At 33.8% G+C, this 14359-nt stretch overlaps 1 protein-coding gene across 1 annotated transcript; it reads left to right on the top strand.

Moving 5' to 3' along the window:
* The first annotated feature begins 1360 nt into the window (after positions 1–1360).
* LOC131048425 (small ribosomal subunit protein uS15) lies at positions 1361–13794 on the top strand. The gene is made up of 5 exons (XM_057982382.2): positions 1361–1524; positions 1668–1740; positions 9057–9195; positions 9371–9557; positions 13366–13794. Exons 1-5 carry the CDS (start codon positions 1502–1504, stop codon positions 13397–13399), a joined length of 456 nt encoding a protein of 151 aa, XP_057838365.1. The 5' UTR covers positions 1361–1501; the 3' UTR covers positions 13400–13794.
* The last annotated feature ends 565 nt before the right edge of the window (positions 13795–14359 follow it).

The raw sequence follows: 14359 nt of genomic DNA, 5'->3' as shown, positions 1-14359 counted from the left end.
AAAAGCAAGATGGGTATTGTCATATGATTTTGTGTTCTCATTCTAAAGATATGACTTCCTAGGTTTATTTTAGTCTGACCCATTAATGGTTCTTTTTTATTGTGAGATTTATGCATAAGGAGGTGGCTCCTTGTTTGTAGCCACACCTAGTTTGGACTAGACCAAAACCCCGACTTTAATAAAATCTAAACCTTATTACAAAAAAAATAAAAAAAATAAAAATTGTTGCTTTACTGGACAAAGTAAGCTCCTACTAGAAGCAAATTATCGTGTGTTTTTTGTATTCCATATTAAGACACAAATTTCTCTTATACAAATTTTGTTACTTTATTGGACAAAGTAAGCTCCTAGTAGAAGTAAATTGGCAACAATATGTTGGATTCCTCTAATGGAGTATCCATGTTCACCTTTGAAGTCATAAGAAGGCTATTTCAAAAATTTAATTCCAAGAGAGTTTTATAAAGAATGCATAGTTCTTAGATGTTGTGATATAAAGCATGTTTTGAGTCAATTGCATAGTATTTAAACTATGTTCATTTCTTATGAAAATCTCTTTTGCTTGTATACAACTTTTTGCCCCGCATTATTCTAATCTTTCAATTGATTGAATTTAATCTATTTGGTTAGAAAATATTTTTGGATCTAATTGTATTGGAGTTTTTGGAGACTGACAATGTTAAAAATTTCAAGGTAGTTTTATGGAATCCTTAGAACTTAATTGTAAAAGTAATTATTTATTTTCATAATTATATTTTTCTCTTTTCTTGTTCTAAACCCTTGTTTTGTTGAAAAATAAAAGTAAGGAAAAAAAAAGTGGATTTTTACCTCCAACTTTATTTAACATATATTTCTTACTTTCTTTGAGATATTTTCTTTCAATCTTGAAATATTATAGAATATATTATTTTGGACTTTGAAAAATGAATATTTCATATTTTATGTTTGTGAAATTTAATCAAACTAAATATATTTGTGTTCATTTATATTAAAATATAAATAACATTGTTAATATTTTTTATAATATTATTTATATGTTTCATTTATTATTACATATTATATTATATTACTAGAAAAAAACTCTTCAAATATATTAATTCTCTTTCAATTGATGATTTCTTTTAATTTATTAAATTTTTATAAAACATACACAACCTTATTACATATATTAAAAAATAAATCAATATATAATTTTTCCAAAAAATTCACAAAATTGCTTAAAAAAATAAAAATTAAATCACAAGATCACTAATTTTTTTTTTAAAAAATTCCCTAAAAAAATAAAGTAACCACTACTAATAAAATTAACTCAGCAGTCACGTGTAACCTGCTTAAGATATTTGGGTTGGATACTAAATGAACAGAAGCATTTAAAATGACTAGGGCAAATTATATTGGAGATTTGGTCATTGATATGAAGTGCCAAGAGTAATCGTAAAGCCCAAACCTAATAGCTCAAGCGTCTATATTGTAATATCTTCTCTGATCGGTCGTCTCTGTCATCATGGGGCGCATGCACAGTCGCGGGTATGTTTTTACCAACCTGTTATACGATGAAAATAATATTAATATGAAGATTTTAAACGGGTTTTATTGGCCAACCTGTTTTGCAATGAAATTAACATCAATGTAAGGTTGTTAAATGGGTTTTACTTGTGACTTTTGAGCAGAAAAGGTATTTCCTCTTCGGCTCTGCCTTACAAGAGAACCCCACCAAGTTGGCTCAAGACTTCTTCGCAAGATGTAAGTCTTAAAACGGTTCTAAATGTCCTTTATAATTGAATTTTTTAAGAGATTTTGATACTACCTTTTAATCTGTTCAATCTTTCATACTGTTTCTTAATACAGTTTGAGTTGGGGGGTCCTACCATTTCTTCAAAAACAGTTTCTTTAATGGATCTAACACTTTTATGTAAAAAAAAATTAGTTCAGTTTAAGTTTGCTTTGATTCATTTTGCATTTACTTTATTTCATTGTCAATTGAACTACCCAAAGACTTCAAATAAGATCCAAACAATTAATTTGAAAATGTTTCGAAAGGGTATGAATAAAATTCTCATTTGCCTTCAAAGTGGGTTATTTGTTTTTATTTTCACATAATTCTTCTCGCATTCACACTTCAGCATTGGTTTTTTTGAAAAGAGTCTGAACGAGATCAATAAAATCATCTCGAAAATGCATCTTAATGAGACTAATGAATCTCTCATTAGCTCTCGGAGTGGGTTATTATTATTATTATTATTGTTTTGAGATTCATTCTAGCAAATTCGAATTACTTCAAGCTCTTAAGAAACACATATATCTTTTTGGAGAGTTCTACTGCAGTGTAAATCTCTGTTCTTATATAGCAACATTAAGATCCTGTTCATGAAGTGTCAAATGATTTTCTTGTCAGTTCTACATGCAACTGTCCTCTTGGCCTTGTTTTTAATTACAGACATTCTCCGAAGGCATCTGTAAATTCCAAACCAATAATGCTGCAGATGTTGAAATTCTACGCTTTGAATTTACAAAATATCATATAAATTCACTCTACTAGTAATTTACTTGTGTTTCTAGCATGTGGTCTTAGCCTTCTCCTTTAGTTTTCTTTTTTTCTTAATTTCTCTGCTGATTTACTTGGTCTGGTATTTAGATTTGGGCTCTTAGGTGCTCTTATGTGCATGTTTTCAGATTTGTTTATAACTTTGGCATTGTTAATTATATGGTCTTTATGCATACTGGATGCATACATGTTTATATATGCATTGCATCATTTTATATATTTTCTTAAAATATCTACTTACATATTTTTATACACATACGCATACACATGCCCATACATAAAAACACAAACATATTCATGCATATTTTTTTCATGTGTATAAATAGGTAGGCTCATATATAGTAATATATGTATACTGTAATATCCCCTCCTTGAAGTCAGAACAAGATTAGCCCAACGCTCCCTCATCATCTCCCATGGGTCTTAAGGAAAAATAAAAGCGCACCATTACAACATGAATCTAATCCAGCCATAGGAGAGGAATTTGCTAAGGAAAACAAAAGAAATTAAATATGGTGCTAAATTAGACAAACCACCTCAGCCATAATAAAGACAAAGGTAAACATTGTCTAGGCACTAGAAGACACAATATAGCAAATGAAAAGAGATTAGGTCATTTAGAAAAAAAAGTGCTTGGGAGAAGAGTACAAGGTAGAAGATGTTTAAAGAATCGCTCATTAAATGATTAGGAAACACTAACTAAAGTCAAGTTCTGAATGGTCAAAAGACCTATGTAGGGTTAATAAGGAAGGTGGATCTAGGAGAAAAAGGCATCAAGTTTATGAATGATTATTATGACTTATTGCAAGTGAATATTACAGTCAAAGAGGATGAAACCCCTCCAAGGAAAATTGAGAGATTTTAAGGACAAAACCCTTTAATTTCTTTTAACAAGTTGGTGGACGAAAACCCCTAACTTGGGTAGATATTAGGGACGATCATTCAAGGAGAATATCTGCAAATTGGAAGGAGAATTATAGCAGAAGTTCTATTTTCAGAATTATGTCATAAGCTATAAATCTGAATATTATAATAAAATTCACAATTTTAGATAAATTCATATTTATATCAATAAATATAATGCAACTATCTTTTAAGAGTTATTGTTTAAAGGCAAAAATTATAAATGTTCTAGAATGAGACATTACAAATGGCATCAGAGCAGCAATCCTGCCAGCGAAAGGGGTAAAGCTAAAATGACGGATGCATTCTAGTCAAAGAGAATTGAAGGTCGACAAAGGGAAGAAGATATGGACCTTATTCAAGAGTTATTGTACAAACTTGAGGCCCCCCAAAATGTTGACCAATATCAAAGTTTGTTTGATCGTGCAAAATATTTTGTTCCAACTTCCCTTTGATGAGTAATTGGAACCTAGAGGCATTTGGGTACCAATATCCCAACAAAAGAGGTCTATATGAATACATAAGAAAGCTGGCCAAGCAAGAGATCAATGAGTAAGATCCAAGAAAATCATTAATTATAGCAGAAGAGAAGTTAGAATTGTTAGGGTTTCAAGCAGATCCGAAGCAAATATGAACTAACAATTATATGCAGATTTAAATACAAAAGATAAAGAAATAAAACAGGACACAGATAACACAGAGATTTAATGTGGTTCACCCAGAATGGGTTACGTCCACCATACGCAGTCATCCAATCTTTCTTATTATCCAGCAAAAATAGTACATCAACCTTACAATGCCTTAAGCATCCTAGCTGCTTATAACATGTGTTTTTAGGGCAACAAACAAAGTCGGCCTTTTTAGGGTTTATTAAAATGTCGGTTTTCATCAACGAAAAACGACAAAATTTTTTTTTCTCAGGGGCTGCCGCCCCCGAATCTCCACTTTTCTCGGGGGTTGCTGCCCCTGAACCCCTGCCCGGGGCCCAGCCCGGCCCCGGACCCCGGTGAGGATACGTGCTGAGTGTACAGTACTTTGCTGATCAGTCGCCACATTTCAACAAGAATTAGAATCACAGTTTTATTCTTTCTTGACCGGTTATGGTAAAAGATAAAGGTTGGTAAGGAGAAGTTGCTAAAACCAAAGAATAAGAAGAGCCAATATTGTGTCTCAAAGATGTGTCAATAATTGCAAATGGTATCCAAGAAACATCCATCCTATTTTCAGGTATGAAAGTAATTGATCCATGTAAAAATGATTTGCAAGGTATGGAAATGATTGGACCACATGATGATGATGTGCAAGATATTAGTTATGCATCTAAGATTGACCCCCATGAGGGGGAATTGCAAGTTCATCAAGAAAACTCCATGATGATAAGTTGACTAGGGGACATTTGAAGCCCCTTTTTCCAAGACCGGTGAGCTTGTTGATGTGTTAGTTTGTAGTCATGAGAAGGAGACTTTTGGTTCACCTCTTGGAGAGACCAATATTGACATTGAAGAACAATGGATGCATTCACCATGTTGTCATCCATAACACTTGAAGTTAAAAAGTCACCCCGGGGAGCTTGATGCTAATTGAATTGAAAGATATAACCTGCAGTGAAGGACATCTAGATCCCTTTGCTCAAATACAAAATTGGCAGTGCACAAAGGAGTGGGATCTTGGTATTCACAACATTCCCATAATTCATCATGACGAAAGATGCAACATTTTGCTATTGTTTTGGACGTCAGCAATGACAATAAAGAGTTTGTATTCATTGTCTAGGATCTTTGGTGAAAATGAAATGAGGATCATGACAACGAATGATCTCATTCAATATGATCGAGCCAATCTTTCTTGTCCTTTTTCAAGGCAAAAATATAATGCTATATATATGAGTGAGCAGAATTTTTATAGTTCTTGGGTTAAGCAAAGCATATCGTTTCATAACAAACACCTAGCAGAACCACTTGAGAGAGCATGACACATAAGAATGGATCTTTGTAAGCAAGGAATAACTTGTGAAAGCTTCCTATCTGCTATGGGAAACGGTCATGATACAATATTTCCCATCTTCTTAGTATGGTATTCATTGGATGGAACCTTTGTGACGTTCCCCCATAAAACTCACACTAGTGCATGTAAGTTCATATGAAAGAGGGAAGTTAGTTCATTGGATTATAATAAGAAGAATATATTCCTACCACTTATCTACCAAAGGACTCTGTTGTGGAGTGAAAATCTTTTTGTTATCTTTGGGAAAGGAGAAGAGGAATTTGAATTTACCACTATTCCAAGGCAGATAATATCATCTATAGTGCATAAGTATATTGCGTCTATGTTTTACCTTTTGACTAAGTGGGGAGGAAGACAAGCCTTTGTAGAAAACATCATATTGGTTCTTACCGAATCAATAACTGATTTGAAATTCACCAATAAGGTTGTTTGGGTTAATAAAAGTCAAATGATAAATATTTGGGCTAATAACAATCAAATGGAAGCCATACTTCACACTGATCTGATCACAACTAACTAATTTAATGAGGCTGAAATAGAAGGCATGGTGACACCCAGAGAAATTAGGGAAAGTGAATCATATTTTCTCATACAAAGTAAGGGAATCATGAAAAGCACCATAGCAGTTCTAAAGAATGAACTTATTCGATTAAGAGTATTGAGTAAGGACCATGAGAAGTTATGTATTCAAGAAAAAAGATGAGTTGGAAAATAAATTGAAGGAATGCAACAATATAATTGAGGAATTACAACAAAATATGAATGAAGATAGATTCTTGATAGGGTGTATTCAAGAAAAAAAATGAGTTGGAAAATAAATTGAAGGAATGCAACAATATAATTGAGGAATTACAACAAAATATGAATGAAGAGAGATTCTTGATAGGGTGTTGCTATGCATGCAAACTCCACCAACCAATCTTCTTTGCAAACTGTATTCTCACCTTGAGCAATGGGTGAACATGTTTGTATCCTACATTACTGCATGTTATGAGTTGCAACTGCCTTTGAACTATGTAATTTGACTTTGCAGGCAAACTCCACCAACCTCTCTTGTTTGCAAACTGTTCGTCACCTAAGCAATGGTCAATTGTACATTCTTACCTGAGCATGCATGCCATGAATGGTAACTGTCCTTGAGAAATACTCATGCATTTAAATTCTAGTAGTCAACCTGAGGTGTAAAGGAGCCCTTTAACAGGGGACATGAATAATTTGAAGCATAAACATTAAAACAATTAATAAATGGAACATTAGAATGATGAAGATAAATAAAAAAATTCTTGTATTGATGTTGGGCACGAAGATTAGGTTGGTAGTTGTAAATTTGTAATAACTATCAACTACTTTTGTTCTGGATTCACTTGACTTTTGTGCAACTTGATTCATAACGACTAGATGCAAGTGTCTTGAAGATGATCATCTGCCTCATTCCATATCAAAATTAATCACTTTATAAGGAAATCAGAATCGGAGATTTTTGTAAAGGACCTTTAACCTGATGATGTATCCCTAATGACTTCAAATCACAATATTCATAGTGGGACTTACATTCTTTTACTTTGACTCTAATTTGAGGTATGACTAATACAAAGTGTTTTCAGTTATACATCTACAAGTAATGGTAACTGAGATACAGTTTTTTGATGCTATTATTAAATCAACAATTCCTTTTGATTTAGAGATTTGGGGCAATAGTCTTAATCATGGCGTGTGGGCTTGTATGGATAGAGTTCAAACAGTTATTCATTGATCGTTAGTGCATTGCAAAGCGACTTTATCACAAAGTATTGTTCAAGCAAAGGTCAAAGGTCATTCCTTTCTTCTTGAGACCCTTTCATCTTTTTTCCCACTTCTATAGATTCCAGTGCATTACAGACAAATTGTATGGGATACACCAATATCCAGACTTCTGTTCTTCTCAGATTTTGGTATGTTAAGATTTTAAAATTAACTCATCTAAACAGTGTTGCTGTCTGGACTTTATTTGTTCTTCAATTATAGGTATTTCTGTAGATAAACTTTCTCTCTTCATTATATTTTTGGATACTAGACTGAGTCTTCTTCCTTGTTATGAGAAGGTAAGGGATTCTTCTTGTAATGACGTTTAGAGGAGCTACGTCAGTACTTCATGGGTGAAATGTATGAATACCTTTTAGCACCAAGATTTCCTTTATGTTGAGCATGTCCTCCAGGTTGTGAACAATACTAATATTCTCCCAAGATATTCTTTCTGGAAGTACTCAAATGGGGCAATGGTTCCCCCTAGTGCGGATTACAGTTGAATCCAGTCATCTTAGTATTGAAGCAGGGTAGAATACTCCTAGAGGTTAGTACATTTGTTTATCTTGTTTACTTAAATTGTGAGACATTTTTTTCATTTTCCTGATTTATCATGAGATGAAATTTTGTTTTGTTTAATACTCCCCTTTTTTCAATATGAAAGATGAAATTTATTTTTCTATATCTGGGAAGTAGTTTCTAGAAGGGACACACCACAGTGAATATGCAGTTATCTCCTCTTCAGTCCTCTTGAGGTACAAGATGAAGCTGATAATATTTTTATTGACCTTAGTCTTGAGCAAGAAAAACTTCACAGACATGGATGGGCTCCTAAGTAAGCCATCATTTTATACTCTACTTGACATTCCTCTAATTGACTTTTCCTGGCATACATTCTCTGCGCAACATCTAGCACTAAAATGTGATATTTGTAGATGTTCTATCTTCTTTTCTTTTTCCTTTTACCATCATGTGGAAATGCTATATGCACTTCCTTTGATATTGTTACATGCCTTTGCTAGGGCCATTGATCTCTCTGTCATCTTAGATATTAATATGATTTTTTCCTTATTTTCATTCTCATTTTGTTCCCACTTTCAGTTGTTTTCCTGATTTTTGTTTGATCACTAATGTTTATGCATCATTAGAAAAGGAGTCAAAAGCCAAAAAATAGGCATGCCTAATATTGCCCATATATTGCTGTAAATATCATGGATAATCACTTGACATGACTAGTTTATCAAATGCATGCAGTAGAACTTGCAAAGATTGATAATCATAAGGGCTTCCATATTATTTAATAACTGGGCTGCAGATGCAGCCTATATGATAATAACAATAGTTGGCGTAGAAATGCAAGATCTAGGAGTAGATAACTTTGTGTTTTTTTTTACTGGTTCCCTGTTAATTAGTACTGTCGAGTATGATTTCTAAATATTTGAATCTCATTATCTCCTTTTTGAATCTAATCATCCTCTTTAAGCGTTCCTATTTATAAATGATCCGACGATTGGATCAAATTATCTCAGGTTATATAGAGTTGTAAAGATTTCTTCCAGCAGCATTTAGGGGTCAATTCAACATATATTTAATTTCTAGAGTTTCAACAAATAACTCTCGATTCAACTGTATTTTGTACTCATTTTTTTTAGATATATCACAGTTGAATTGAGTGATATTCCTCAAAATGTGTACCTGTGGAAATCTCAAATTTTTTACGTCTAGTCTTCTAAAATTGATTTTTGTAGAGTTTATTATATTATTATTCAACATATGTTTTTGCTCTTTGAGATAACAGTACCCTGTTTGTCTTTTCTAATTTCAGGTTGAAGAAAATATTTGCAAGTTTGCCAAGAAGGGGTTAACACCATCACAAATTGGTGTTATACTTCGTGACTCCCATGGTATTGCTCAGGTCAAGAGTGTTACTGGAAGCAAAATTTTGCGTATTTTGAAAGCTCATGGTATGCACTAAATTGAATTAGCTTATCATGGCATCAATTTTTTTTCAGAAGTTCTTGATATCGAGTGTCTGCTGTGGTTTTAATTTTTAAATTCAATCTTTTTTCCTGTTTTTTCATAGACATTGTCTTATCTCTACTGAAAGCTAGGTTATCTAAGGAAAGCTGGTTTAAATAGGTTTGGCACCTGAAATACCGGAAGACTTGTACCATCTCATTAAAAAAGCTGTTGCGGTTCGTAAGCATCTTGAAAGAAATCGTAAGGATAAGGATTCAAAGTTCAGGCTGATTTTGGTGGAGAGTAGGGTTCACCGTTTGGCACGATACTACAAAAGAGTCAAGAAACTCCCTCCAGTCTGGAAATAGTAAGTGGCAATATATCCTTTTTATTTTGTGAAAGTTTGCTTTACATTTCATGAACAGATTTCTCTCAATAACATGATTTGGAAATGTCATTTATAGTTGTCACATATCAAGCAACTTTAAGATAGATAACGTATGAAGAATCTATGTGAAAATGTAATTGGGCTAAAAATTTTGAGTCGATTCAGTCATAAAGAAGAGCTTCAAAAGATGATGGTCAGCACATGGAAAACGCCTATGTCAATAATTATGATCCAAATATCTACCTAATACATTCTTTTTGGAAACAATTTGAACATTATAGGTTTGCAAATATGTAGTGTTTATCAGCAGAGTTATAGTACTTGCCTAGACTTGCCCAGTCTCATTGAGTTCTGAAGTGGGTTACCCTAGCTGAGGCCAGCAGACTTAGGACCTGGGTACCCAGTGAGTCTGGTCAACCTTGTGGAGTCTGCCAAACTCACCGAACCCAGCAAGTCTTGTCATGCAGACTTGGCTGTGGACCATGATTTGGAAAAATGAAAACCCTAACTTCTACTTCCAACAGCATGCTTTTTAAACATCTCTAGTTGGCTTCCTTAATGGTCCACAACTGTCTATTGACCTATAGATACCTATAGATTTCAAATTTCACAGTATGGAGAAATTCCACACACACTACTAAATATAGGAAACATTATAACTTACTTTTCTAATTTGACGACATCTATATAATCCATAAGATAAGCTGGGGTAATGTGGATAAAGATAGGCTAGAATATGTTGTCTTGAATACACAAAAACTGAAACTGATGTATGTGTGGCATCTGGATTCTTTGAGCTTGGTTAAAAAGCAATAAAATTATGAAGCATGGCTGCCCCTCAACCCTGTTGGGGGTTTCAGCTTCCAGATCCTTGCTCTAGTTTTCAAAAGCAAAACATAAAAATGGTTATGGGATATGTCCGATGGAAAATCAATGTTTTTTTTTCTGTCAACTTTTCCCCAATTAAATTTCAAGTAATCAAATTACATTTATTAATTTATACCAAGGTTGCATGGGTATGGGGGTACTCAGAGATGTTGGAGACTGGTACCGGTACAGTTATTTTTTCAAAATAGGAGACGGGGTAACTTGGAGACGCCAATTTTTTAAAAAAATATAATTTAATAATTTATAGAAAATCTGAAAATATAATGACATAGAACTTTCAAAACAAGAATTAACATTCACTTTGAAGTTTAAGTACACAAATGTGAAATGAGTCAAATCAAAATGTCATACAAATGTCTGAAAATGGGGCTCACGTCGGTGGTTTTTGCTTCTGCCCATGCATCGCGTCAAACTTTTTGACTTTTGCACGTGTTATTTAGGGTGGAGACGGGAGGGTTTGTTGACGTGGAGTCTCCTATGTGTAGAGACGTCTCCTGACGGGTCTCTGGTACGGGAGACGCGTACCAGTCTCCGGTACGCGTTCTAGGGGGTTGGGTACGGGTACCCATGCAACACAGATTTATACTTTGGTTTGTCAATCTAATCCTGATCCTTAGTAATGCTCCTATGCTTCTAGCAACATTGCAGGCTTGTCTGAGATACAAGTGCAAGAACCCCACATAGAGCTAGTGATGTTGGGCCAAGTGATACAAGTTTTTCTCTATCATAGTACACCTAAAACACTTAAAGAATATTTATATATTAAAAAATGTTGTTTCCTTCAACTCAAATCCACTTTTGTACTCATCAGATCAATCTATACCTGTGTATGTCATTAAAGCAGCTTCTAATTGATAGTTTTATTACGTCTTTAAAGTTGATTTATTGAAGGGTGCATGGTAAAAGCTTTAAGTCTGGTTTTTAAATTTGCTGAGTCTTCACTAATTTGAATGTCGAGACTGAGTTCAACTCAAAAATCAGCCTGCTGAGTCTGAGTCCTGTAAGTATGTTTGTTAGTTTAATCCAGAGAACCTTTGGAATGTCATGGGATATGTTTGATGTTTCCAAGAGTACAGGCCTTAATATGATTTTTTTTCACTGCCAAGCAGAAATGCTTTCTATTATTAAGTACCCTTCCCAAAACAAGAAGAGTGTACCTGAAGTCCTTAAACCAATCAGACCCATGAGAAAATAGAGCTATAAATTCCTGATCTGAGTTAAAAAGCAAAGGACTACAGTTACCCATTCTTATCAAAATTAGATTATTTGTATTATCATTAGGATTACTATAAGTATAGACCGTATCAAATATCTACTTGTTTGTTTGAAGACACAAACTAAACAAAATCCACATATTTCCTGCCCAACTGAAACCTTCAGAACTAAAGCTAAATGCATATTTATTTGGCCCTCCCAAGAGTATGATAATTGTAGTATTGGTGGAGAAATATTTTGTCTTGCAAACCCGCTTCATTTGCTAAGCCGTTTCCCAAGTCTTTAAAAAAGTGGTTTTGAAGTTTTTGGGCTCAGTTTTATATTTAGAGGTGGAAAAATATCAGTGTATTTCTGAATTTCCGGGACAGAGAGATGAGGGGCTGTGGTTTTGGGGATGGCATAAATTGTTCTGAATTTTGTGGATGGCTGGGGGCTGCTATTAAAAAACAACTTAAACAAACTAAAGGAAGGTGAAATTTGAAAAGTAAATGCAATGTGCTGAATTTATAATGACAATCATCCGCCTTTTAACTTTTTGTCTTTTTGACGTGTTTTTGGTTAAAAAATATTTTATTATAAAATTTGGACATATGAAGTGGTGCAATCTGTCCAGCCTCTGAAAAGAGGTTGACATCCCCACCAAATCCCCAAGTCCTTATGGAACACTTGAACATACAGAACAAGTAGTCTGAAAATATTTAATTTAGGATTTAGGGTTATTATATTTTTTTTTTATAAAACTTTAATTTATTTTTAAAGTTAAATACTAAGCCTTATAGGGAGTTACTTTTGTTATTTACACCGTAACAAGGGTTTAGGTAAAAAATACATAGGGCTGGCCCTAAGATAGTATGGCTTGATCTATTAGGACCAGTCCTGTCTTTTTTGCATTACTCTTTAAGGTAAAAGTAAAACAGGAATTTTTGAAACCTACACATTGTTTTTTAACTATTTTTCATTGGCATTTTTTATGTATTATGTTTTTTTTTATTATTACACATCCAGGACATGAAATAAGCAAATCATTTTTTCGTCAATTTTTTAAAATGTAACTTTTTTTTTGCTTACTAATTTTGGCCTGTTTAAACTTGAGTAATTGGTTCACATTTACAGTTTTGCTACACTGTGTCAATAGTGTGTCAGGGAAACTGATAAAGGTTTTAATAACAGCCCCAGATTTAAAATTGCACCAATCCATCTGCAATGAATTTGTCAACATTATTTCCTTCTTGTTCTTGTTGTTTGAAGGAGATGTGGAGAAGTCCCTATACCTACTTATCCCATTGACAGGGGAATTATAGATTATACTTTGATTATTTTACGCATTTTGATGCATTTAGGCTATTAAATGATATCAAATCTCTCATGTACCGTTCATTAGGGTAGTTGTTGGTGGCTATATTGGCTCTGCTCTTTTTTTTTGAGATTGAAGTGCCTTGTTTGTTCAAGTTTCATACGATAAGGTCCTTGACTCTTTAGATTTTACCTTTTGTTATTTTGGTGAATTAATTCATTTGTAACAGTATTTTCACAACGAAAGCCTTGAACTCCATTTTTGCTTCTCTGCAATTTTTATGATAACGACGACAATTTTTTTTAGTTCTCTGAACTGTTTCTATTCTGAAATCTATGCATGCTTTGTGGAATCCTTTGTCTAATTTGCATTTGAAATATATTTTTACAGCGAATCTGCCACAGCCAGCACTCTTGTGGCATAAAACTTCTTCAATGATTCTGATGATTTCAGGATAATTGCTTGTCAGTGCTTTTTCTATTTTTCAACAGCAGATTTGTATCAAATAACAGTTTTGGATTATTTTTGCTTGTTGAATGGATAAGCTGTGCCTTGGAGTACATCTTAACCTTCGATAGAGTTTCTTGTATGGTGCGAAATCTTATGTAGAGAGATTTCCATTTATTTAATTTTATTAACAGTCAAAATTATGTCTTATAGAGCTTTCCTTGAAATTTTATATATTTGGAGTTGTCGGGATGAGTAATGAATAATAACTTTTCTAGTGTAATAAAATACACTGGCTCTTGACAAATGTTTAGCAAGGAGGATAACTTGTCACACTGATTTTTTTGTTTAACATTGGTGTTTAGTTTTGTACTCTTCACTTTTACTTGATTTCCTGCTATCTTTTATTTAATATTATTGGGTTGGTTGTTATTTAGCTCTTTTGTAAAATTATGGTATTTTTCAGCTCTTTTATGAATGGGAGTTCTTGATTTTTCTTTTGGCATAAGGAACTAGAAACTTTGAGGATAATTGTCTTTCTCAGGAATTCTTTGCTCTGAATCCTATAAACTATTTTCAGTATGGTGGGGATCCATTTTCAGGTTCAATTTGCAGAGTTATCCGTTGGTTCTTTGTCTCTTCCTGTGCCTCTGTTCACTTCGCCTTGTCAGGGGTCGGACCCCAAATAGGAACTTGGAACCAATTGGGGGGGGTTCCCATGGCTCTGGGAACCATGGGAACTGTCAACAAACAGAGTCTTTGCCCAGTGCACTTTTTTCCACCTTTGAACTTTTCTCCTCACTGTTGGTGCCTGGCCGAGAACTAGGAACCCGTCGGGGGTTCCTGGAGTTCCGAGAACCACGTTGGGGGTTCTTGGAGTTCCAGGAATCACATTGGGGGTTGACAAGGCTCCTGGAATCCAGGAAAGCTCCGATTG

The sequence above is a fragment of the Cryptomeria japonica genome, chromosome 8 (genome assembly GCF_030272615.1).
Source record: "Cryptomeria japonica chromosome 8, Sugi_1.0, whole genome shotgun sequence".
Classification (NCBI taxonomy): Eukaryota; Viridiplantae; Streptophyta; class Pinopsida; order Cupressales; family Cupressaceae; genus Cryptomeria; species Cryptomeria japonica.
Note: the sequence above shows the minus strand (reverse complement) of the source record. Positions and strands in the feature narration are given on the sequence as shown.